Source organism: Trachurus trachurus (genome assembly GCF_905171665.1).
Source record: "Trachurus trachurus genome assembly, chromosome: 8".
Taxonomy (NCBI): domain Eukaryota; kingdom Metazoa; phylum Chordata; class Actinopteri; order Carangiformes; family Carangidae; genus Trachurus; species Trachurus trachurus.
Genome location: NC_139905.1, coordinates 18,193,686 through 18,221,164, shown reverse-complemented (window position 1 = coordinate 18,221,164; position 27,479 = coordinate 18,193,686). Strand labels below are relative to the sequence as shown.

General features: G+C 44.5%; 1 protein-coding gene across 1 annotated transcript in view; it reads right to left on the bottom strand.

The window, feature by feature from the left end:
• Window positions 1–24,224, bottom strand: part of tnrc6c1 (trinucleotide repeat containing adaptor 6C1) — a 46,006-nt gene extending 21,782 nt beyond the window's left edge. Inside the window, exons 1-4 of the mRNA XM_083977688.1 lie at window positions 24,191–24,224; window positions 17,403–17,505; window positions 16,003–16,024; window positions 4,004–4,351 (exon numbers count right to left, since the gene is read on the bottom strand). Coding sequence (XP_083833814.1) covers window positions 4,004–4,351; window positions 16,003–16,024; window positions 17,403–17,465 — 433 coding nt within the window. The 5' untranslated portion in view covers window positions 17,466–17,505; window positions 24,191–24,224. The remainder of the gene's footprint in view (window positions 1–4,003; window positions 4,352–16,002; window positions 16,025–17,402; window positions 17,506–24,190) is intronic.
• Between the last annotated feature and the right edge of the window lie 3,255 nt (window positions 24,225–27,479).

Genomic DNA, 27,479 nt, shown 5'->3' with positions numbered 1-27,479 from the left:
AGACAAACTGTTTGTAAAAACGGGCTATACAAATAAAATTGCCTTGCCTTGCCTTGCCTTGCATAATGAGTCTATCTTCAGTAATATCAAACCTCTATTTTAAAAAAAAGTCTGACGATGTATTCCAACTGGTAAATAAACAGGTTACTAACACAGGCATCTATTTACATTAACAATAATACAAATAGGTACTAGTTAAAATTCCTGTAGTCTCTATGAAATTTCACTAGATCTATTTTCTGCTCTGTGTGCTTGAGTTCAAGTCCACATAACCGACTCATTTTTGCGTCACAGCGATTTAAGGTCTGGATGAGGCAGGGTCAGGGCAGCCCCACTTCCTGACATGACAAAGTGCAACAGGAGACGGTGCCAGCTGCCATCAACCACATGCAGGACCAGGGGAGTTTTTGTAGGCCAAGCACACAACTAACACTCAGTAGCTTTTTGTAACTGCTACTGCTGGGAATATGCCGGAGTGGCGCGGCTAAGTTTGGTGGACCGTATTCATTTGGGAAACAAAACGTCAATGAAACGGACAGTACATATGCACGAAATCGTGTTCCACATGGATGGTGTCTTTGCAGCTGCCTACCTATTCATGCAGCGTTATTATCACAACACTATCTCAAGGGAAAAAGACTAAGAGAGGGACAAAACACAGTTTAAAAAAAAAAAAGAAAAAAAAGAGAGGTGCACATCTAAGACATCTGGCCATCATGTTTGCCTGTGAGTATCCTCTTTCTCCTCCTCCTCTAAAGGATAAACCAGGTCAAGGGCTTTCTCCAGCATGCCAGTCTTAAAATAGCTAGCTCTCTCACGCCTCCTCCACATGAAAGGGCCTTGGGATATGGATTGTTAGCCAAGCAAAAGCCAACACTGGGAGAGGGCTATAATAAAGGGGAGATTGACACACATGCATATAGTATGTGCGGGCTGACTAATCTCGGCCGCCCTGGGGCCAATGAGGGTGTCTGTTAGCTGTGGTGTTGGTACAGCGGAGGTGGAGGAGGTGAACACACGTGCATCCGAGAACAACAAGCATAGCAGAGAAAGTTGGTGCAGCAGATGCACAGAGCAAGCAGGGCGAGATAGGAAAAAAAAAAAGTGCGAGCGCTGAACACTTGTGGTTAACAGAGAGCTGATGTTTAATCACATCACAAGACATCCCAGTCCTCTTTGAGGGGATTCCCAAGGCTCTTTTACAGCATCAGCAGCAGACTTAAAGAGCACATCAAGTCTAGCCAGCATACTCCATCTCTCTCTGTGTTCTCCACCAGACAACCTATTAGCACATTAGCTGCACTGTTCTTCCACTTGATGAGACCTGTTTGCATTAAGATGCTTTTTTGTTGGTGTCGGCTTCTGTTGTGTTTAGCAAGTACAGCCATTGGTGCTATAAAAAAAAAAAAAAAACTTGACTATTCATTTATGGGCTGCAACAGGGTAGTGTTAAATGCTAAAAAGAGTACGGTAGCTATAAATATTGAGTTATATCACCAACAATTACAGGACTACAAAGTAATTGATCATTTTACAATCAAACTAAACAGATTGCTGAGTTTGTTATTTACACACAAAATCCAATAAATGTACTTCATTTGAGAAAACACCTGTGCTCTCAAAACTGGATTTCCCTATGTCTTTTTGTACGTCTCACACCCCCAGTGGTTTTACAGCAGAGTGACACTGTGCATGTCAAGCTGACCGGTGACACATGTAGCTAAGACTGCAGAGGAAGAGTGTGTTTGTGTTTACATAATTACACATGCATACATATTGCATGCATATGGACACACAGGCCACATTTAACGGCCCCATTTTTCAAGAGAGCCGACATGTGACCGAGTAATGAGAGACGGGGTGAGACGAGGTGGAGAGAGAGAGAGAGAGAGAGAGAGCGGATGGAGAGAAGAGGGAGAGTGGAGCAAATGAATGCAGCTAGTGTGCTCCTACCGTTAGCTATGGTCACGAAATGAAAGCAGGCACAGGGACGATTGTATCAGCAGACCAGGCTGCACGGAGAGAGTGGTGGGGTTGGGATTACCTGTGGTTGGATGAAACTAAGATGTGAGCTTTTTAAACTGAGAGATGGCACGGTTAAAGAGTCACAGGAAGAATTTAAAAAGAGGAGGTTCCCGGGTTTCCGTTAATGTCTTTTTCTTTTATTGTTAGAGTTTTTTTTTTGTCTGTATAGGTATCCTATGAAACCTTCCCCCTGGACTTGTATCTGACTTTGTCTGGAAGGTCCTGCTGTCTGTTTGTCTTAATGTAATCAGTAAGTTCAAAGACGCACAGAAAGCAAAGCCAAGCAGAGCGGGCCTGCCAAAGAGGGGCGGAGAGAAGCAGCAGCTTTTACCGTAAGCCATGAGTCACTTCAGCCCACAGTACTGGATCGCTGCCATGCTCGCTCTCTCTCCTCCCTTCGTTCTTTCCTTCTCACTCTCTTTCTTTCCTTCTCACTCTCTTTCTATCAGTTCCAGGTCAGGCCCAGTGAGGTGCCCAGCCAACGAGCTCGCTCCATATCGCCCCTCCTCCGAAAAACAGGAAATACTGTAGGGCTGGTCTGCAAAGCTTTAGGAGGTGGTGATGGTGATGGTGATGATGATGATGATGAGAGGAAGGAGGAGGAGATAAAGACAGGATAAACATCTCATCTCTATGGAGATAGAGCTGCATTCAAACAGCATCACAAAGGTTGGACGATGCTCAGACATAAACGTCTGGTCAAATTTGTTCTCCCTCCTAGACTACGGCAAGCGCCAAGTGCCTTAAAAAGAATTTTAATCATCATCATCAAAGAGCAAATGGTACTTTATTATGAGACAACAGACCTTTGCCACGTAGAAATATATGAGAACCTGGTTTATTGTGACACGCAGAGCTCCAGGAAGGAAAACACACACACACACACACACATACAGAGATAGCCAGCTGTGTTTACTCTGCATCCTCTACCCCTGTTCTCCTCTATCCCCACTTCGAATTCCCAGCCAGGCAGAGGCAAAATGAAAATAAACAACAGTCAGCTCAGCAGCACTGGTGATGCAAGTGCCTTTGCGCCACTCTACAGGTGCAACACACAGTTACCACCACAGTGGCAGGAACACAAAAAAAACAAGAGTATACATAGCCAGTGGTACTCCAGAAGGCCAATGCCAATATGTACAACCACTCCTGGAATAAATCAAACAGCTGTGTGTATTCAAAAATAGTGTTTGCAAATACTATTCTCACATTTTCTTTGAATTGAGCTGCCTGATGCCAAGGCAGACAGTACAGGATGCCCCTCATTCATTTTACAATTGGACTGGATTTCTGCAGGTTGACTGAGGTGGGTTTTAAAGAGGATCTGATACCTGAAGGATCGAGGATCTGGCATCAGGTAACTGGTCTAGATTTCTGGCATGGCAGAAATGTTGGTCTTGCAGGCTGAACAGTTGCATAGTCTGATGATAAGCTGTACTTAGCTGGTGCTACCATTACCAGAGAAGTATTTTGCATGTGACTGAAACTGTAGACGTGTGAGACTGCTGTGATGGAAATCAAAATTCACTGCAAAACTGTCTGCATCACAAAGTAACTTCCTTCCTCTCTTTTTGTCAACATTGCTGAGGTCATGTTGTCTTGTTTGAACTAAAAAACTCTATTGCAATTGTCACTCGAAAAAACCGACTGGGTCTCCCCCATCTTTATTTCCAGTGCAAGCAGCGTGTGTCAAACAGCTGACCTCTACAGTCAAAACATTAAAGGTGTAGTTGCTTCTGCAAAGAAAGCCTGACAACACACAAGATTAATAAGAGTGCACAATGTTCACCCTTTGCTATTGTCTTCCATTCTCCAATCCGTTTTAATCAATATAAGTAATCCACAATAACTTCAACTCTCCTGGAGCAACCCCCCACTGCCACATCTACCACCTAGCGTTGTCTACCAACACCTTTTGCAGAAAGAAAGAAACAGGGAATACGAGACAGTGACTCTGCAACAGTGTGTCGAGGCTGACCTGTGGAGGAAGAGGAGCAGGAGGGAGAGGAGTGTATCGCTACAGCTGCTGCTGCTGCAGGTTCAGTAGAGCAGGGACGTCCTGTGGCGGCGAGAGGCAGGGTCCCAGAGGGCAGAGGCTGGCCCCTCTTTAACAGCTGCTTGTGCTCCTGCTGGCGGAAGCGAGGGGGCACCTCTCTGGGCGGGTAGCGCTGCTGGAGCAGAGTCGGGGGCTGCTGTGCTGCTGTCTGTGGCTGACCTCCGGAGGGGGCGCGCTTGCCATTGCCACTGCTTGGGAGCACAGACGGGACGGTGCTGGGGTTGATGGGGGGAAGAGGAGGGGTGGGGTCGAGCTTGGCAGAGTCTGGCACTGTGAAAGGGGGAGGATAGGTGGGGGGGGCAAGTAATAGGGAAGCAGAAATTAAGGGATGGAGGGTAGGGGGGGTACAGGAGCATTAGGCAAAAGCAGAGTTGTTGAGCGCACATTGATGCCAAAACAATTGCCCAACTAGCTAATGACTGACTGGTAAAAGTCATTAAAGGGATAGTTCAACATTTTGGCAAATTGGCCCATTGCCATAATCCCTATAGTCATAGCAGTAGGTTCGTTACCTTTATTTGTCGGTGTAAGCTATTTTTAGAACGGAGGAGCGGAGCGGCAGGCTGCTCAGAGCTACACTATGGAGGCTAATGGAATTTCTTGGTTTCCCTCATCAAACTCATCAAATACAAAATCCCAAAACTCCAAAACGCTTTCGTGGACAAGTTGTGACCTGCACATTCACCACACTATGAGATAATAATAGAACGTTACGAGACAGAGTTGTTTTAGAGGTAAATTCATGCAAAACCGCTGATGCGCGTTGCGTTCAGGGACAGTTTTTCAGCAAGCAGACTCTGTATTTACCTCGAAAACGGCTCCGTTTCGTAACGTTCCATTATTATCTCATAGCGTGGTGATTGTGCAGGTCACAACTTGTCCACGAAAGCGTTTTGGAGTTTTGGGATTTTGTATTTGATGAGTTTGATGAGGGAAACCAAGAAATTCCATTAGCCTCCATAGTGTAGCTCTGAGCAGCCTGCCGCTCCGCTCCTCCGTTCTAAAAATAGCTTACACCGACAATTAAAGGTAACGAACCTACTGCTATGACTATAGCGATTATGGCAATGGGCCAATTTGCCAAAATGTTGAACTATCCCTTTAAGGCACTTGGCACAAAAAATAAATCAAAGGCCCTTTTGATGCTTTTTTTTGGTTGCATTGGTTTGAACTATTTTATTATTTGAATTATACTTATGTGAGAAAACATTCACCAGCACAACTCAAGTCTTTTCCTGGAAATCTACTGTGGCTGAGCATTTCCTCCGCTGTTTCTTTTCAAAGCCATGGTAACTTTTGGATGAGAACCACAATGTTAAATTCAGAAAGGCAAATGAGGAGATATAAATGCACAAGATTCGCCGTCTCTGCCGCCTGCCCTGGGCCTGGTTCTAGGCAGTGGTCAGTCTAAACACATGGCTGCTCTTTGGAGAACCAGAGGACTGTAATAATCTCAGGGTGGTACTGTAGTAAACCTTCGGCCTTTAGGGACGGCCAAGACACACAGTTCCCACAGACTGCCGTAGTGCCTGGTCACAGAAATGATGAAATGGTCAAGTAGCAGATAATGGACTCGGACCAGGCTGCTGCGTTATTGTAGGCTATTGTTTCCAGCAGGACGGTGCTGTAAAGAGCGCTCTGCAACATAAGCTATTCAGGATTTGTGGCAGGTTATGGCCCTTGAATTGATCACCTCTCAGTGCTCGACCATCGCTGGTAGATACGTATTAACTGCTGGTGCAGTTGCTGAAGCCAAGTGCTCGTGTCCCACTAGCTTTAGTTACCCATGGCAACAGAGTATGAGTGTTCCTCGCTCCCTCCCGCTCGCTCGCTCGCACGCACACACACACACACACACCTTCGCTCAGATCATCCATTAAACATAGTGTGTGTTTGGCAGGGATTGTGTGAGTTATCTTTTAGCAACGTTTCAGCCAAGATTAAGCGAGAGGCAGTCGTAGTCGATACAGTTTTCTTTCCCGAATCCATGGGACAGATTGATGAGAAGTTAACAACATTTTTAGGCTCAAGTTCAATACTCATATCTTTCTCTTTAGCAGCAGCCCTTTGTTCACTAGCTAGCTGTGTCAGTCTGATGAAAGTGAACCAAACCTGTAAAGTTAAACAGGGAGTTGAAACTGAGGAAAGCCGCAAATAACTCCATTACTTAAAGCAGATATCAGTGGAATGTTTTTGTTAATATAAGTCCTAAATAGTCCTATTTTCCGTCAGCAATCACTTACATGAAGTATTTCAGCCTAAACACGAGTCTCTCCGTCACTCTGCTCTGCTGTAACCCGAGGAGAAAATTTTCCTTGTGGGATACAAGTGTTATCCAATGAGGAGAGAGAACGGCATGAAGGGCTGTGTGTGCAGCCAAGGGATGCGCGTGAATGTGGTGACGTAGCACGAGGACCAATTGATGCCTGACAAGGGCGGGGGCTGCTAACTCATGGTGCGTTCAAAGAAACTCGTACTTTGTGTTTTTCCTTCCTGTGAAGTCATACCAGTTCGATCTGGTACGAGTTCACGGGTCGGAAGTTACGAGTGGCCGTTATAGGGAACTTTCACAGACAACAGGATGGTAAAAACACGAGCTACGGGTTACCTGGAACGCTACCAAGTCGTAGTTGTGACTTGAAGCTGTAACTTACGGTTTCAAAAGCCTGCCTTGAACGCAGCATTAGCCGAAACGGCCGTGAAGCTGATATCTGCTTTAATCATCAAAAATCAATTATTTAAAAATAAATAAAAATAAATGATAATGATGATCTTTGCAGTGCTTAATTGATTATAATTACCATTCAAATAATAATGGTAACAACATGCTCCACATTGAAAATTTGGGCACTTTGAACATGAAATGTCACCATTTCCTTGGTAAACAAAAAGAGGCCGAGCTGTGAGGCGTGAACTCCTCAGGAGGCTAATATACTGTGGCTGAATGTGGAAGTGCAAGGTCAGGGGTCAGCGCTAAGTCAAACAGGATGATCAGCTCGGGGTCACGGAGCTGCTGCTGGCTGAGATGCATTATGGGACACAAAGCACACTGGATAATCGCCTCAGTACATTTCATTACATAATAGAATAAGCTGGTAAACTAGAAAGTGAGCAGAATGTAAAAAAAATAAAAATGCATTTGAAAACCTACACACTCAAACCCAAACAACATCAGCTGATCCAGCATAGTGCGCACTTAAGCCAAAATGGTATTTTGAGTTCTTGCTGGTAATAATACAAGGATAGTCGGGAAAAGAGGAAGGGGAGGGGGGCGCAGCAACCAAAAGAAAAAGAAAATCTTTGTGTGGCCTAAATGAGTTATAAGGAGCAGTGTTTCGCCATTGGCTGCCATCCCCGAGTGTGTGCAGCAAAGCGCTGAATAACTCGCACACATGCGGCCGGCCCGACGCACACAAAAACAAAGAGTTATGTAATGTGGAGGCCCACACCGAGGGGAGAGGACATGCAGGACGGTGTCTTGGAGCATACATTCGCAGAGCCTTGTAAATACTGACAAGACATGTTTGCTCACACGTTACATCCAGCTGCTTCTCTTCCTCCGTTTCCTACGCGTCTGTGTCTGTCATGCAAGTCGTCCTGTGTAATTTCTGCCCCCCCCTCTCCAGTCCTGCAGCCCCTCTGGACTTCAACCACTGCCTGCACAGTCTGATCCAGTTTCACCCATATCTGTCTCTGTGTCTCCCTCTCCCTGCAGGAATCGGGGGGGGGGGGGGGGGGGGCTCTAAAGCTGCTCCATTTCCTCTCCTTTCTCCCACCCCACCGCCACCTTTGCGCGCTCCCCTTCGTCTTTCTTTCCTTGTTCACTGTCATCTACTATTATCCCCTCGTCATTAGCGCTCCATTAGGGGAAGCAGATGGACACATTCATTCCCGTCCAATTCTCCCCACTGATTTTTTAAGAGGTGATTTCCTCTTAAAAATCAGAGGACTTTGTGGTTGTGCCACAGTGTATAATAATAGTTATGGAGGCGATCGTTATACAGTTGGGACTCTTTGATGTGTGACGTAGATTCTTCTGGAAGCTGGGGGGAAGGGGGAAGCTGGCTGGCTGGCTGGCTGGCTGGCTGCTCCGTTGGCCAATCAGAGGGAAGAGACGAGGAGGGAGAGAGCAGGGAGAGAGAGAGAGAGCTCGACGTACCGGAGGAGAGGAAGGAGGTAGAGCAGGGAGGGTGATGAAGAGAATGGTGTGTGTGTGTGTGTGTGTGTGTGTGTAAGACAGTCTCCACCCCCTTATGTGCTCCACTGTGGGATCGAGTCTCACAGCCTGAAACCAGCCTGGCTCTAAATCCGCTTACAATCAGACTACTACTTGCCTATAGTATTCCCCGCTACTAGGAATTCTTCTTTTAAAAAGAGCAATAAGAGCCCTGCACGTGCAGCAGTGACATCAATCTATCAAGCGTAAAGTAAAATGATCAAATATCTGGACTCAGTAGAGCACATACCTCTGCCAAATGATCCGCAACATGTTTGTTACATCTGGATTTGCACCAAATTGTGCAAAGTCAGAGATTTTCACATCATAAATCTGAGATTTTACATCCAGATTCAAACATTATTTCCTGAGAACTTGCTGAAAATGTGAACAGCTGTTTAAGACAGCGATAGTGATTCCTATATTTGCCTCTTTTACTGGATTGGCAGCTAAATTTATTGGGTCCCTCCCTGACCCGGCCCATCCCTCCACCTTGTTTGTTGTAAATTGGTTCACTACATTTATATGTAACCCTGCTGACAGACAAACACTCCGACACACTAAAACAGATCTGGGTGAAAACACAACCTCCTTGTTGGAAGTGATTATGTTGATGATGAAAATAATTGATTGATTCTAGGCTAGGAAGAGGATTAGGAGACAAAAACAAACAACAGAATACCTCCGGCACTGGGAAGGTGTGGCTTATTAAACCCTTTTAAGTCTCACAAGGCAGTGCTTTGAAGGAAAAAAAAAAAAGTGAAATAGAGTTAAAAGAGATCAGAGTCACTCTCTCTGACAGCCTATTTGCAAAAACACAGTCCTCAGCTGTGCAGGGTGCACAGGAGAATTCCCACTTCATCAAAGATGCACATCAAACCATGGCCTTGGGGCTGTGTGTGCTTCACGCAGAGGAAGACATCCCATTTTCCACTTTAAAAGGGGTCTTAATTTTCTGAGAGAGAAGATGATAGCGCGCGTGCCTGACTGTTTAAGGACTAAAGGTTGGGGGGAGGTTGTCTGCAAAGATATCTAAGAGTTGAAGGTAGAAGAGAAGAATGAGGTGGAGAGCATTCAACCGTGCTCCACCTCTGTTTCCCTCAGAGGTAAAAACAGAAAAACAGGCCACGTGACCTTGACGGTGAGGGATCTTCTTCTGTAAGGTCTACGAGCACAGGTGCACAGATAACATCTAGTCAGGACCCACGGGAAAAACTTGAAAAATTAGCAAATGCTAAAACCTATTCAGTTATATCAGTACCATCCTGTATAGAATAAAAGCATTCAATTACAAACTCTGAATTGGATATGGATGTTAAAAATATAAGAAGTGACAACTGGAGTGAAATCAAACTATAAATATGTGTATCTAAACAATATGACAACAACATCGAACACTGCGCTGTGGCTTTTTCTAACACCAAAAGTGCTGCTCATACAAACGTTCAACACAATTTAATGGGAAGAGCAAGTGACTTATCACCAGTATTGATGCTGGCACGGCTTCAAATGTAGACCTGAGTAAAAGTACATGGGAGATGGATCACTGCCTATTCCAATACTATCACTGCATTTCTAGCTACAGGTTTAAAAATAGCACCATGCTGACTCTGCTTTCCATTCATCAAAGTGGGTCGTCTTGCTCTCGGACTGTACAAAAATGTGCATGTAAAAAGTTCATTTTTTGAGTGGCTATAAACTTTCCAAAGCTGAGCCTTCAATAAACCAAAGTGAGGCCTGAATGAAGCTCTTATAAACCATGTACACAACATCACGTTGTTCTCAACAGAGTCACTGTTGCTCAGTCTCCGGTGGATACTTGCTTGGCCTCCAGTGCTGCCAAACCAACGCACATGGTTTCTGGCTTGATAGACGTGGTTTTATTGTGGAACAGAATGGGATCCCTGAAGATGAACTGAACACAAAGACGCAAACACTATGACACGATCAAGCTGAACAAAGAAATTAAATCTCGGGGGAATCTGGAAGTTTCAGATCGGGTTACACACACTGAATCCAAATCCATAAACCGACACAAAATGAATCTTTTTTTCTAAAGCAGTGAGGTGATAATAGCCCTTTCACCAACGTGTATCAAATGTTTTTAAATTCTCTAGGATGCAGGCCATCTCACTCCGTTTCAAGTGTATCACATAGCTTGAGTTGCTGCCAAACTGTCAGAGAACACGACTCCGGCTGAAATAAAAAACGGAAACGTGAAAATGACTAGATTCTTATCGGATGTCTGAGTGCCGACGTCTCGTGAGTAAGGAAGGGAAGCGTGTCTTCAGGGTTCTCCATCCCTTTCCTCCTGTGGGCTTTAAGATGTGAGCAGCACACCTCATAAGGGAAGATTAAAAGGCTTAATTAGAAGTGAAAAAAAAAACATGACTCCGTAGTTAAAAGGGAAAACCCTGCGTTGCGCCATCACATGCAACACTCAAAAATGCTATTTAAAACCACTTTGTACGTCAACATCCGTTATTCTCGCTGGCAACAATCACTCTTCCTCTAAAAAGTGTTTCCGAACAGAACTATTATCAACCTGGAGAGATGTTGCAGTCAAAGCTGCTTTCAGAGGACAGACAGACAGACGGAGGACACGGACAGCTTCCCTGGACTCATCGTGTCTCTGGCCTTTTGTGCCAACAGCTGCAGCCAGACCAGATTCCACTCTCTGTTATGATTTAGAGGAAGTGATGTGTGAAAGAGAGTGGGACGTCCTGTCCTCCTCACCTGTGCGGTGCCCGCTGGGCTGACACGGGTCGCTGAAAAAAGCTGCAAACCACAATAATAGCCTCAAACAGAGACGGGCTGCAGGGTTTTTTTTAAATGGGAGAAATAACACAAACATCTAATTTCATTGTACAAGATTCCTTAATGGGTTCAGATTTTTCTTTCAGTCAGACTTATCAGTTTCAAGGTTGCATTTTTCTGCAAAAAATAATTCTTCTGACATGTTAACAACTCGACTTCTCCCTGCCATTACCAGCTCACACAGCAGAAACTCTACCCTGAAAAGACCAGGCCGGCAGTCTCAAGGATGATTTAAAATACTGAAGTGACAAATATTTACTGACAATAGGCTCATATGCATAATTTATAGTACAACACTCCACAACGGCACAATCGAGCCGTTACCGCTGTTGCTCTTTAAAATGTAGTTAATCACCGCGCTCCTTGGGATGAGACGTGTGAAGGAGGCGGCGACGACGACAAGAGCCGCACCGGTATAAAATTCCCCTCTGATCGCATCACAATTTATGACTCTCCAACACAAAGCGCTGGCCGTAATTAAGGCAATGTGAAACCGCAAATTAATCTGTTATGAAATTACTGCCTTGACACTACTTTATAATAATGTTATCTTTTATTGCACTATGTAAATGTGTGTCTCGCCGTGTATGTACGTTGCCCCCCCCCCCCCCCCCCCCCCCCCCCCCCCCCCGTCTTTGATGGGGATAAAAATGCACAGCATTAACATAGCTCATTAACCCTTAGACATTAATTTGAGTACAATTTGTTGATGGCAGACGGCCTCGGCTGTGGCACAGTAGCTGTGAAGGGGCTGCTGCCTCATGCCTCTGTAATGTGGTACTTTCCTGAGGAGGGTTGGTCAGTGGCGCTACACAGGAACTGACTATTCAAGGCTGCAAAGTTACAACTTGTCCAACACACACAGATACAGGCTGTGATGTTGACTTGTACTGCAACATAGTGGTGACAGAGAGCATCTCCTCTACAACAAAGATTCATTAAGGTAGTGAAATTAGCTCAATGTCAGAATTGTTCAACACCAACATCCATAAACCATACAGTATATATTTCTACAAAATTGAATTCAGTTAAGTTAACTCCTGATAAGTCATGATTTATCCTGAATACGAGTCGCAGTGGTTGCCCAAAGATTTGCATACCGTCACCTATGCATATAGTTTATGAAAAACTTCCCAAATAGTCCTTCATCTGCATTTTATTAATAGCAGTGATTTAACGGTAGCTGAGGTTTTTTTTGAAATCACATCACTCTAAATCATATATCTACCACTATAAAATCCTGCGGCTGCTCCCTTTTGCTTTCAAACCACAAACGAACCGCAACCAGAATTCACATGGAAGTCGGCTGAGACCCCTTCTTTTAAGGTGGTCTCGGCTCAGATGTTTGGTTTGCGCCAGAGTTCAATGTACGGCTTTGACAACAGCCCAAACAAACGGCACTAACACGCCACGGCTCGAGTATATAAAAACAAGACTAGTTGTGAAAGCACTCTCATAGGTATTCTGGTATCCGGAGGTGAATGTGCTGCATTTGCTGATGAAATTCACAGTGCTGTCAGGGTCGGCCAGTGGGGCGGAGGGCCCAATGTCGTATTTGTGAGGAGTAAGGTAGAACTATATTTGTGTGTTTGTCGAGGCGCGCGGTGTTCGTATGTTGCTGATGTTTGCCAGTCACATCAGGGGACTGGGAGAGTGTGTGAGAGAGAGAGAGTGAGTGAGTGCGAGTGTGTGTCACAGGAACGAGCCAGTAGAAATATCCTACAAAGGGCCCCCTCAGCTGTGCCGGCAAACAGGAAACTAGAGTGCATTCTCACAGTTTCACATGGCTCCGTCTGTTTCTTTTTGCTCTCACTTGCCTTTTTCTAGCTCTCTTAAAATCAACCTAAGTCACGCCATTTAAGCAGCCACCTTTGCACAAATGTAACCACAGCAGTTGATGCCCAACTCTTTTTCTCAAAGCGCACCTTTTCCCTCTGCTCCTTCCTCCTGCTGGTCCCAGAGTGGGCCTCTCTGCTAGACCAGACAGGAGGTGGTGTAGCGTTACTATGGTGCTGGGGATCCTCCTGGAGATCTCCTGTGTATGGATGCCTGTTTATTCAGCCTGATAGCCCTGTTCTCCTAATTAGTTCCCAGTGTACCCTACATTAGTATCACACACTATCTGTCTCTCTTAGTTGATAAGTCAATTAAACGCTAATTTTCCTAAAAAAAAAAAAGGCGTTTTTTTTTATGGTCTTTTTTATGGCGATTGAATGAATAGTCTTTAGTCATTTGTGTGAAATAACCATCGCATATCACAGTAAAACATTAATACGATGCTCTATTAGAGATCCTCCTACCCTGTAGCAGGTTTTCAATTAAAATCAACATATTCAAAAGTCAAAGAAATCCTGCAGCCCTAACCCTCCGCTATCAGTGTCTTTTGTTGAAGACAGACGGAACGGACATCTGCACGCGCGGTCGGAGACGATGGATACGGGCACTGTGGAGTACACAGATATGTACAGTGTGCTCGAAAGTCAAATCTGACATTTAACGGGAGTGAAGATCACAGTAAATTGAGGTCATGGCACATCGCTCTTATGAGCAGCAGCCAAGAGAATAATTGCGCAAATCGCAGCCTGGTTTGAAGATGGGGGGGAAAAAAGCAAAGTATATAGGTCAATTTGCAGATGCAGCGAAACAACACAAAGTAGATATGAGACAAAGAGAATACTAACACAGCTAACCCAGATCACATTCATTAGTGCAGCAAACTGTGAAGGGCTGAGGGTGACTCAGACAAGAAGAGTAAGGGGTAGGAGGGGGCATCGCTGTGACAGTACAGTCTCATTAACTCTTCTTTCAGAGGGAGAGAGAGAGTGGGAGGTCAAGGCGTTGACCCTTGACGACAGAGTTCACACTTTTATGCAGCCGCACGAAGTCAACTTACTCCCTTTTTACTGATTATAGCAGAATTACTTAGGAAAATGACAAACACATTTGTCTGAGCACAGCTACGGGCGCAACGACAGAGATACTCATTTGTAATTAGGCGTCTGTTCGCTTGCTGCCATTATAATTGCAGTACGGCCAATCTGCCGGCATCTACCAGAAGCTCTAATCACAGTCTTCCCCCGTTTGTCGCTTGTAAGACGTCAAGTCTGTCTCCTGTCTGCCTGCTCTGTTCAAGGAGACCTGCTGCAGGGCTGACTTACTGTCCACCACTGCCTCTCTGGCTCTTAAGTGTACTGGCAAAGAGAGGAAGTCTGGAGTTCAAGCGCCCTCTTTCCTACAGAAGTCACCTTTTCCTCAGCCATATTCACCTCTCTCTCTCTCTCATGTTTGTTGGGTGGTTATTCAGCCGTTTTCTCCTCCTCACCTCGACCCTCCTATGCCTGAGGAGCCCACAGGGAGGCCCTAGGAGCAGCTGCAACATCCCCACGCTCCTTATTAGTCCTGTATGGGGCACCTGGCCTCCATTTTGGCTCAGGTAGCACGGACCACCTGGCTGCTGCTAATGTTCTCAGTTAAGGATGTTTATATTCTTCATATACGAATTGCACAGCAGTAAGCAAGAGGCATGTTGAGTCGCAGTGGCAAACAAAAAAGATTCCTACATTAGCCTCCTGTTTTATCCATCTGATTTAGATGATACGCAAAATAACACACACATTAAAATCAGCCGCTCTTACATTGTGACACAAACTCATGACAAAGTTTGTAATCCCCAGCACATAAACCTTGTGTTATAGTATGTGCACAACATGTAGCCTATTAAACAATAGATGATTTACCCTTACAAGCCTGATTTCTAGGGCCCGACCGATTTATCGGCGAGCCGATTAAATCGGCCGATTATAGCCCGTTTGAAACTAATCGGTAATCGGCCAAAACTCGGCGATTGTCGCCGATATTTTCAGGAATAAAATGCAGGGAATAAAACTTGGTTTTACTTTGAAAAGATTCCCCCGCACCGGCGCCGACCTCATGACAAACTCCATCCACTACCACCTCAGTCACAGCACACAGCAGAGTGACTGATCTGTCTCAAAACCAGTGTTGCCACTGGCTTTCTGTTTCCCTTTTTTTTTTTTTTTTTTTTTTTTTACCGCGGTCGGGTTGTGAATTAATTAATTAATGCTCGTCTCCGGCCGTGTTGGGTCCGAGATTCAACAAGCCGGTCGGGGTCGGGTTTTACCGTTATATACCGGCACAGCAGTATGCTCATTTATCACCCATCAACACAGTAGATGAGGGAGGGAGTGACTGAGCTGAGGCTGTGTGACGGGTGGGGTGGGGGGGTCCGCGGCGTGGAGCGGTGCGGGACTCTGACTGCAGCGGGGACTATCATGTCTCTGCTCCGTGACACTGCTGTGAGACTGACCGCCGGTGAGCGCTTTGACACGGTGCCGGGCACGGCAGCAACCGCTGATCGCTTTTGATTGAAAAGAGAGAGATAGAGGGAGAGAGAGACGCCGTGCCGTGTAAAAAAAACAACAACAAAAAAGTATCACGTGTCATGACTTCCTGTATTTGGCCCTTCAAAATAAAAGCCCATATTGATTTTGACTTCATTTTGACAAGACAGGGCTTCAAATGTTTTTTTTTTTTTCATGCAACCAATCGACCAATGAAATTTTAGTCGGCTAATGATTTTTTGGTCGACCAGGCAGCCCTAATTTATATATTATATAATATATATAGATATATTATTATAGTAATACAATTTTAAAACTTAATAAAAAAAAAAATAATAATCGGCCGATTAATCGGTTATCGGGTTTTTTTCCCCCTAATAATCGTAATCGGCATCGGCCCCAAAAAATCCATATCGGTCGGGCCCTACTGATTTCTATAAAATTGGTGTTTAGATCAGTCTTTTTTTTAAGTGTTAGCCTACAACATACATTAAATGTAACAATGAATACAAGGAGCCACAACTCACCTTTGGTTATCTGTTCTGTGACCTGAAAAAGGAGAAAAAATAAATTAGCAATAGAATATTATTACATAAAGTGAAGAAAAATGCCATAACTTCCATATATAAGTGAAAATTGTGGGCCTCAATGTGAAGGCGTCTTCAATGTCTGAGTCGCATTAGCTGGCTCAGCACCTGCACAACCAGCCGGGGCGACTGGAACAAAATGTTCAGGGGCTGCTTTTGCTCATCTGTTGAATAAGGTTCATTTTCATTCCTACTGCTCACAGGGGTGAAAGGGTTCATCGGAGAGAGAGTAAAATAGATAGTGCTAACTGCGCCTCTCATAACATACAATACATACTTCTGTCAGCGCTTGCAAAAAGGCTCAAGGTTACAGGCTACATACGTAGCACGAGAGTGGCAGGTTAACCTGTTGAGTTAACACTGAAAACAGACACAGCAGTGCAGAGGAAGAGTTGAGCTGCAGCGTAGTGACGGGGACAACAACTACATGAAGTCCTTGTTAATGTCTCCTGTGGGAAACACACATGCGCTCAGTAGACATGTGATCAGTGTGATATAACTGCAGAGAAGACACCTGGGCGCACCGAGTGCCACGCTTGGTTGTGCACCACCTAACTTTTAAAATAGTGCAAAGAGTTCACACACAGCAGCCTGCTCTGTGATTGGCCAAGAAAAAAGGAAGTGGAAATTTTGCCTTGGTGGTGTTTCTCTTCATTGCTGGGGGATGTTGGCTAAATATGAATTAGCAGTGAAACGGAGCTCAAACTATCTTACCTGTCGGTTCAGTAAAACAGTAAAACAGCGAGAATACGTAATTAAAGCTGAAAGATTAGTGAGTAGGGCTGTCACTTTTTATTCGACATTCGAATATTCGTTCGAATGTGGGGGGAAAAGTTCGTATTCGAGCATTAATGACCTGCTCGATATGCAGGCTGCAGCAAAGATACTCTATTTACCGTCTTTGGCTGCAGTGCCCAGTGCCTGCATAGCGCCGCGGAACGTCCACCGGACGCGGAAGGGCCGCGAAGAGCCGAGAAACTGAGCCAGTTTACTTTCTGTGCCCATATTAACCGCTGGTGTGGTGTCGCGGCGTGCACCTCCGCGGCCGGCTCGCGCCGTGCAGCGTCTGGTCTATTTTGTGTGAGAGCCGCGAGCAAACGTGTCAAGCTGGGCAGGAAGTCAAACATGAAACAACGAGAGTATCCGGTCAATTTTCAAAATAAAACACCGCGACTGTGTGTGCTGCGGCGACGGCGGCGTGCGCCCGGGTGGGGGGGGGTTGGGGTGGGGGGGCGTTGTAATATTCGAATATATCCGAACGAATTACGGGTCATTCAATATTCGTTCGAACCTCATTTTTCTAAAAACTGACAGCCCTATTAGTGAGATTGTGCTATTACCTTTTTTTGTGCGGCTTCTTTCTTTTTCTTCTCTTCTTGCTTCTTCTTTTTCTTATCTTCCATCAAATGGTTCTCTTCTTGTGTGTTTGGCTTCTTCTCACAGCTGAAATACAGAGAGAGATGGACATGGTTGTAAAACCAAACAGCAGCTCATGAGTAAGAAACTTCACCTCAGCAGGTGAACACCTGCTGCCTATTTACATTCATTTAGTTGTAATTCTCCAAGGTAAAATCTGTGTTAGCCTACTACTGTAACACAGAATCACAAGCAGTAACAATACAAGCACCAGACAGGAGAATGTGGGTTTGTTTTGCACTTCACTCCTAAGCTGCATATTTCTTGACAAACTGTGATGTTTTAAACCGTGTGTGTCTGTGTGTGTGTGTGCTTTCGTTTGGTGGTCTTAGTGGTAGGCTTGGTTCTGGAAACCATTAAGGAGGCCTTGCAGGTCTAGTATAGTGGGGACCAATGAGATGGGGCCCCCATTCTTTAGTCTTAGTCACACCCAGCCAGAGCAACAGACTTCAACACAACTTAGGTGGGGGCAGACCACAGACTAAAACATACATGTTAGTATTCAGGGTGAGTTGTAGTTGCCTTTATGTCCACCTTTCATCTGTTGACACTCTCTCTAAAACCTACTGAACCTTCAGCACCCGGTTCACTCCAGAGAGGAAAGATGTTCACAGCTGACAAACACACACACACACACTAAAGCTGAAAAACCACCCGACAAAGCTCCATTGTTTCATATGCAAGTGCATCCAGCTCAGAGCTCGTCTGCATCTATCCCAGTCCTCTACACAGAAAAACCAAACAAATAAATAAAAGATAGTGACTAGGTTTCTGAGGACTGACTGGGTTGGAAAAACACATAATGGAATCAATTTCTCTGAACCTTAAATGTGAGATTGTACATCAGCCATCAGCCTTTTAACTCCTGACGAGCCTGTGCTGCTGCAGGCGACAGCGGTGTGTGTGTGTGCCATTGCCTGGCAACAAGCGTTCCCTAAAGGCCCTGGCGAGCAGTCAGGTGGAGACAGACAGCGCCCTTAAGCAATGCGCTGAAATCAGTTCATTTGCGGAGGTTTGATAATGGAGGAGGAAAACGAACTTGGACAAGAGTCACAAGCTGAAGAACAAATCCCAGCTTCCAGTACGACAACGAAGCCAGTTCTTGGTCGGGCTCAAGAGAAGTCAACTGGAAAGAGTGTGTTGTTCGTCTTCCCTTTCCCGACCGCTTCGATGTGACATGGATGTTGAATGTCAACCAAAAGTGTGACGTAACATTCGTAAAAACTTAAAAACAAAACAAAAAACAACAATGGTGATTAGATAATTCAGTTGAGCTAACACTTGATGTACGACTCAGGATTCTTATCATTATTGACACATTTACAAAGCATTTTTGTGATGAATCAGTTAATTGTTAGGTCGATCAAAGGCCAGTCAAACACTATTAACATTTTCTCAGATTTTCCCAGTCGTTGTTGATATCGTCAAATGTCTTGTTTTGTTTTGTCTTGATACATGCATTTCAGCTAAAAATGACTGATGCAATTCAATAATTGGCCAATTGATCAACTGATTGCTGCGATTCGGGGGATTTTGAAATACCTTCATAACAAATAATAAGCACAAAACAAAGAAATTACTGAGTTACCATCTAAACACATCAAGGTCAATCATCTCATTTCAGTGAGTTATACAGTCCTTCTGAGCCGGTGCCACATGTCAATAAAAAGGTGGGGGTCTTGGATTATTTCAAGCATACAGCACGTCTGGAATATCTGGAAATCTTGACAAAAAGACAGCGTTTTCTATTGCACAAGGCATCTTTATCAACAATGTTCATCTGTGTGTGAGCTGTGAGTAGGCCTAATTCAAGATGATTAATACAAGTACATAGTTTCAAACTTGGATACAGTGAGTCACTCGTGTTTTCTTTATGACTGAAAACAGCGGGGCCGACTGTAGGTGATAAATTACAGAGTGCTGCTTTGACGGGTTTCACTTTTGAAAACATCGATTTTCCAATGTGATCATCTCAAAGTATGCAGCCATGCTTTGTAAAGTTGGCAACCACCATGACTGAGAAGTCACGGTGACCTCTGCTCTGACACTGTGTGGCTAGAAAACAAGTGACACAGGGTGACCGTGGGGAAGCCTCCCGTTCTCCTCAAACATCAAACTGAAAAGTATTTCTTTAAATCCGCTTTAACACAGCCATCCCATGTGGAGACTGCTACACAGTCCAGTAAGTGAGGAATCAAATTAGAGCTAGAGGACCAGCGTACAAAGCAGAGCAGGGCGAGTGTTGCCTTTCTGCAGAGGAAACCTGTGCCACTCTGTGCAAATAAGAGCAAATCCTGTTTCAGATTATGGCTGTGCTGAATAAATTAAATCAAACAAACAAACAAGTAAGAAAAAAACAAGATATGAGTGGGCTAATAATGTTGGTGTTAAATAAATCACTTCATGATTCATCTATTTTGACGTAAACTTGTTAGGGAGAATTAAAAGCATTTTAAGAATCAACAATAACAAATTAGGTGTATTATTTTTAGACAATCATTTACTTGCACACTCGGCCCGCTGACTGGCTCAGCAGACGTCTTTAAAGGGGAACTAGGGAACAAGTCCAGTCGTTTTTTGGCTGTGTTGGTTGCTTTTCTCTCTACGGAGCTCCCTCTATGGTTTCGGAGTGCATATTTCATATCGTACTGTGTTTATGTCGTAGTGCCATCCATATTTCTCGCAAGACGAGAGCTGGGACACCAGGTTGGGGGTGCTGATGGTTTTCAGCCGAGAGACGCTCGGTGGAAGGCAGAGAGCCTCCATTCTCCCCGTAACAAGTCATTTAACCGTCACAATTACTGAGAAGCTGTTTAATTAAGGCAACAATCTTGCGTAGTTCCCCTCTAACGTTTGCAGGAGCTGTAAAGGGAACTAGGCCAATCTTGCGGCACTGGGTCAAAAGAGCAGGTATGAATAAGGGCTAATAGGCTGTAGTCCAAAATTGTGGTCTTGTGATTTGGCTGTTGGAATTTTCTTTGACACAAAAACATCCATCCACTAATTCTCATCATAAACACTTATTTTGTACCTCTAACAGGCTGATCTGGAACCTGCTGCTGCAGCTGCCAGTCTAAATATAGCGGGTGCTGCTCCTTTCAAAGGAATCACTGGGTCTGTGTTATGAAGGATCAGAGGATAAGGGAGATGCTCCAGTTAATGTGAGCTGCTGTCGGCCTCCAACCCGGATGAGGACAGCGAGTGCCGAGCAAAGCGCCGTCAAAATGATTTTAGTTTAAGAAACATTTGCTCCCTGAGCAGGACAGAGAGAGTCTCTTTCAGTGAGAACTGCCGTTTCATTTCCAAACATCTGCCTGGCTTGGACAGATGTGTGTCCTTTGGACTGCGCACTGACTGATTGTGAGGATGCAGAAGTGGTGCCTCCCGCCAACTTGGATGCTGCTATACCTCCGGTGATATAATGGCAGAGCACACGGCTTTAATCCTCCATACATTACAGATGATGTTTTGAAATAAATCCACTTTCAAAGGCCTCTTCTTTCAAATGTAAATTAGTACATTAATAATGACAACACAGAGTCTATTCTATAAATAAATGAAATCACACCGAGCGGACTACCCCAATGCTTTTTTTAATTCAACGTTTACTTGTAGTTGGGGGCCGAGCTACATCGTAAGCAGCCGTTTGTAGCGGGGAAGCACGGTCGGTGAGTGTCGATACGAAGGACGCAGGCCAATGAGCTCAGCTGTGTTGTGGAATTACACCCTCCTGTCAGAACAACAGGATTAGAGCTCGGTGTCCCTCTTAAAACCAGACGCTCACTCTGCTGACAAAGGGGAAGGCAAAGAGAAAAAAGGAAAAACTGTCGGATTGCGGGGTGAGGGCGAGGACAGAATAATAAAAGCAGGTGTAAAGGTGGTTAAAAACGGAGCGGGGATGGAGAGGGAGGAGAAGACGAACCGCCACAGCCACTGTTACTGCTGTGGGCATATAAATGTACCCCACACTGTAGCACTGAAGATGAGGGGGCTACGATTGATGGGGTTGGTTTGTGTGTCTGTGTATGTGTGTGCGTGTGAGAGAGAGAGAGAGAAAGAGAGAGAGAGAGAGAGAGATGGGGGAAGGGGTGCTAGACGGCAGTCGCTGGGCACAGAGCCAGGAATGCCATCGCTTCAAGCCAAACAAGAGCACGACGAGCCCTTGGGAGAACGTTTGCTTGCAACCACAGCAGCAGCCGCCACAGCTATGGCAGAATGTGCAGACCCCCCCACCACCACCACCACCACCTCTCATCTGCGCAACTGCACCTCTGAGCAACACTGTTTTTATACGAGCTCTGAAAAATATCCGATACGATATACACCGATAAGCTGTGTTTGTTTTTTTTAATGCACCACCGAAAACATGCAGCACAGATAAATAAACTGCTTCAAAACAAAAGCAGAAGACCAGGCGGTCACCGCTACCTCTCGAATTGTATGAAGGTTTTAAAACTGCTGGGTAAGCACTGACAAAGTCCTTGTGCTCTGCAAAGAGGATTGCAGTCTCTTAAGTACTTGAAGCTATTCTCAGTGTCGTCATGTTAATGCTTTCTGACCCAGGCTAACGACAAGGAAAAAAAGAAACGTATGCTGCACTGCTGGTGCTCTGAACAGACCCTAAAATAACTTGTATGGCCATACTCCAATAGTGCTGCTGCTGCCTCCAGTCCCCAGCGTCAGCTGCCTGCCCCAAAAGTAATAGGAAGACTATAACAAGCCTGATTGACAATTTATTAGCCCATGAGATGAAACAACATCTCTCACAAATACCTTATTAAAATCCAATCGCATTGCTTTCTCACTATTTCCACATTTGTCTCCATAAAATGAGAAAAATCAAGCTTCTGTGGAGTAAATGCTGAGCGTACGACAGAGCTCACATTACGTTTCATTTCTATAAAAGGCAATCAAACAGTACTTTAAATAACTTTCTTAACTGAAACAAATACTATAGTCTCATAAGTCCTTGTAGAAAATATGCTCACTATTGAAAATGATACGCACACCAACAGGTAGGCTAATCTGTACAAAAATCTACCCACTTCATACAAAGAAATAAAAAAACAGTAGCAGGATAAAGAGAGTTTGCAACTTTTTTTTTTTAACATTTAAACAAAAACTTATTTCATTGACAGAGATAAACTGTTTTTCAGAGAATGCAAGCTCATCATTTCCACTGAGGACTCCAGCTAAGCATCTGATCACTGACACCAAACAACCAACCGCCAAACCAAATGACACAATCTGGCAAAATGCCCCTCAGGCCTCTAGTCCAGCGCTAAGTAAAAGCCCATCGAGAGTTTTAAAGTGAAAAAAGGGGCTATGACCTAAGCTGTATAGTAATCACAGTATTTAGTGGCCTGTTTTTGTTATCAAGCCCCCTTTGGCGCCTCTCTGTGAATACACACTGCCTTTTTCAGAGGCTTTGGGTGCTGACTGGGGCCCCCTGACCCGGCAGGGACAGAAAAGACCCCCACCCCCCCTCCCCTATACCGCCACTTCATCCCTTGCCAGGCCCAAACCCAAATTAGGGACTCCAACACATCAGTAAAACCAGCGGGCCTCAAAGCTTACGTCAGCCTGCCCTCTACATGCATCAGGGTGCTGGCATTCCCCCGTCCACACACACACACTGCCCTCTCCATGAAGAGTGTGTGTGTGCGTGTGTGTGTGTGTGTGTGTGTGTGTGCGTGCGTGCGTGTGTGTCATTGCAGGATGTCAAGCTGCAGCAGCGGGAGCAGGAAAATCATGGCTGTCTCCGGGGTGGCACAGGAAGCTACAAATGATGCATTATATGTCAAGGTTTACACAGCTCCAGCCTTCCTGTGACAGGTTACATCTCCAGCAGCAGCTGATCAAATATTAAGCAGAGCACCTCCAGATTGTGTCAAGATAACAGTCTAATCAGCAGTATTTGTGCATGTCTGCATAAAATAAATCAGTTCCTTTGGGCCAACAGTTTTTCATAGTGCTAGTTTTTTTAATAGGTGATTGCATAAGAAGTGAATGGATGGATGGAAATGCATGGGCGACAAATGCATCTGTAAAAGCAGCTGTTTGCAGTGGCTAAACTCGGCTTGCTAATGCCTTTATAGCCAGTCAGGTGATTGCATGTTAGGTACGGCAGCTCTGCCTGTGCAGCAGCAGCAGCAGCAGCACGGAGCACAAACACACAAACACAAAGTGTGTGAGAGACTGAGCTGCAAAAACATCCATGTAAACCAGTGCAACAGCAAAAAAGCGTCCAACCGACCTCTGCTAGACTCTACCAACCGAGCAACCACGACAGCACAGCTCGGCTCGGCTCGGCTCGGCTCAGCACAGGGTGCCCTTGACTCGTCTAAACGGTGCAGCAGCAGCAGCAGCAGCCGGTTGGTTGGTTCCTACTACTAGTTCAACTTAGCACGGAAAAAGGACTGGAAGGAAAACCTACAAAATCCGCGCTAAGGTCAGGAGGAAACCAGCGGCACGAGCGAAAACAAATCGCGGTGAAGCTCTCTCTCTCTCTCTCCGGTAGCGAAGACAACACTGATGTCAAACAAATATTTTCCCTCCCTCCCTCCCCCAGCTCAGCTGCCACGGTTCAACTGTTAAACCTCGCATATTTTTCCCCCAACACTGTGAAGCCACACGGTGTAAACACGTCGGTGCTGCTACGCGTGGAGACGGACTAAAAAAAAAACAAGCAGCATATGAATAAAAATCCTACCATGAAGCGTTCAGCGGGTTCTCGTCTGCGGCGGAGCCTCTGCAGCCATTTTGTAGTAACTGACCGGAGCAGGAGCAGGAGACGGTTGAATCGGTGGTAACGGGGGGAGGGGGGCGGAGCTTCACCTGGCCACGTGACCTTCAATAACAAAACAAACTGCCCTCCCCTCTCCTCTCCTCTCCTCCCTCCCCTCCTTCTCCTCCTTCTCTCTCTCGCTCTCTTCCAGTGCGCCAACCCCGGCGTTTCCATGACAACTGCAGCCCCTCCATCACTGCCTGTGCTGTGCCCTCTCTGCACTGATGCTCACCAGCTCGTCCCCCCCCCCCCAAAAAAAACAAAACAAAAACAACAACAAAAAAAAATCATATGTAGCGACAGAGGAGAAGTAGCTACCGTACAAGTACAGTGGGTTGAGGGGAAGGTTCAACTGCGCATCGGCCTTAAACCTGTAGTGTGTTTTTTGCACCAACAGAGGGCACGGTTTCTAAAATGACAGGGTTTGTTGAAAAGTTTTTTTTTTTTTAGGAAACTTTAGTGAATCCAGTTCATCTTTGCATAGAAGAAAAATCACAACTTAGTAAATAGTTCCCATTAGCAGTTATAATAGCCTACCTGTAAAATGTGTACTAACTAAAACAGGGATGGGATAGTGGGACATGGGACTGGATTGTGCAGGAGGATCATGCTAAACTGCACTAGAAGATTGATCAAAGTCAATATAAATCCATCAAAAATCTTCAATAAGCAGTGATTTATTTTTAAAATGTTTAAATACAATCATTTTTCATTAGCTACTTGATCCATTCGTCCAATGTCCATTCATTCTCTGCTGCTTATCTGGGTCCACCTGTTATTACAGTAATATAATGGAGGAATTATTGTTATTTTGCTAGGAAGCGTTAAAAAAAGTGATATGATATAAACACTTCTTTTCAACCATACGTTCATTAGCTGGCCACTGTGACTGTGAAACAAGTGTTAAATCATTGTCTTGTGGTATTAAAAAGGTCTTTAAAGTCTCAGATTGTACTTGTTGAATCAGTAGAAAACTCCTCCACACTGTGCTGCTTGACTGAAAAAAATGACACGTTGTACATAGAGCAACATTAATAATACTAATACTGGTATGGAGTCACAGCGCTAGGGAGGACTTTTCCTTTTGATGCTACATTTAGTCGACTTTTAATTGTAATTAAACTATTTTTACATCATCATATTGAGGTTAAAGAAAGGGATCCTTCACCTCATTTCCTTCCCTTTTCTTATATTTTTATTCCCTTTCTTTTCTTCTCTTTTCATGTCACCCCGTGTTACTGACACAGCTTAAAGGCCTCTGTAACATCATTCAGACCATTCATTCCCATAAACCACTTTCCCCTTTTACGGTCATGGTTGGCTGGTTTCTATCCTAAACACCTTTGACATGTCAACAGAGCGTCACAGGGCTTAGGCACAATTTAGAGTCTCTATCTGAACTGTACTACATCTTTGTAATGTGAGGAGGAGCTGAGAAGATGGGCCATGCTGTGTTCGGTGGCACCTGGGAGTTTTCACATCTTCTACATTTACATTAGTATATTTGCCTATTATTGTTGCTGTTGGTCACATTTTCTCCATTTTGGTTTCCTGACAAAACAGTTTGCGACTTGGCACGAGAACAAACTCCACTTGGTTTGTTTCTGCCACCTGCGCGACAGACATGCTAATCCCTCTAAAGCCTCAAGGTAAATTGTAATTTCATGGCAAGTACAAAAATAAAACTGACTTGACAGTTTTGCAGACAAGAAAAGTAATTGAGAGCAATGAGATTTTTCCAAATGTATGTGTAAGATAAGCAGCGTGCTACTGGTTTTTTAATAATCTTTATTACAGTTGTCACATTTAAGATAGATGACACCTACTGTGATAAACACTTGCACACCAGTGGTTTTGCAACAGTTTCTAATGAATTTCAGTTGTAATACAAAAAATAAAAAAAATTTGACCACAGACTTCCACATCCACGTGTGTAAAACTTGATCTGATGCATCAACAACATCAGGTACATTTTCAACACAGTTGATACTCATGAGAAATCCTCTCAGTGGAAACCTTATCTCCACAAGCGAATCAAGGAGAAACAGATATGATTTGAGTGCCCATCAGGCCGATATGTCACCACCCAATGAGCCTCATCCGCAGCTGAAATAAATACCCTCGTCTGTATCATCACGAGCCATTGCGGTCCACTCTAAATGAGACTTCAGTGGCATCTGATGAAGGAAATGAATCCTGAAACATCAAATGGTCACCGCCCACAAGAAATCTGATTACAAAACAACGCAATTACGGAACCATCTGCACCGTGTGTGGCGGGCGTATGGATTACAGTGTCAACCACATCTGGATAGTCATGGATGGAGATATGCATCACACTGAGGGTGGCAAAACACAATTATTCAGTCTACAAGATGATGGAGTGCAAGTGGAGAAGAGTGTGGAGAGGAGAGGAGGGGAGACACTAATCACGCACCATGGTGATGAATCTTCTGTGTGCCATGGCAGTAGATATAAATAATCTATTGCCCGAGTCCTTATCAACCTTTATGTGTTTTGTGCGTGTCTGTGTACATGTGTGATATTTCTACAGTGTAACTCTGAGCATATTTTTCACCAGCTGCCACAAGTCATCACAAAAGCGTATTATATTCATTCTATTACAGAATCTCTTCAGTGACTGTGAGCTGTAATTAGTTTATTTTATTTTATTTATTTTTTTGCCTGTCTGTAAATTCAACTTTGTGTGTGATTCAATATACTTTATATTATATTGATGTTGTCTCCATGCAAAATGCTGTCGCTGATGCTGCCAGTAGTGAAAACAAATTTTGCTGGCCCTGGTTGTGTGCTCATTAAAGCAAAGTATGTCACTGTATTTAAGTGAGTTAATATGTGGAGTAGTGCAATTTTGGCTGAACAGGTAGATTTAGGTCAACTAGATCAGAGAAAGATGATGATTATCATTAATGTGGAGCTCTCAGTGGCAGGAGTGCACGGTGCTAGACTGTTGCAGCATGGGAAATGATGGTAAGTAAAGTTCAAATTAAAAGTGCTACTGTGACCACTGCATTTTGTCGTATCCTTTCATCCTGCACATATTACTGTAAATAGAGACCTGAGGGGTAGGGAGGAAGGGGTCGCCATGGAGCTTTTTGTGTAGCGCTTTTTTTTCTCTTTGTTGTGTAATAAAGGAAATATAAAAAAGGATCACTATACAAGAGAAAGCTGACTACCGGTATGTGCAAGTTTA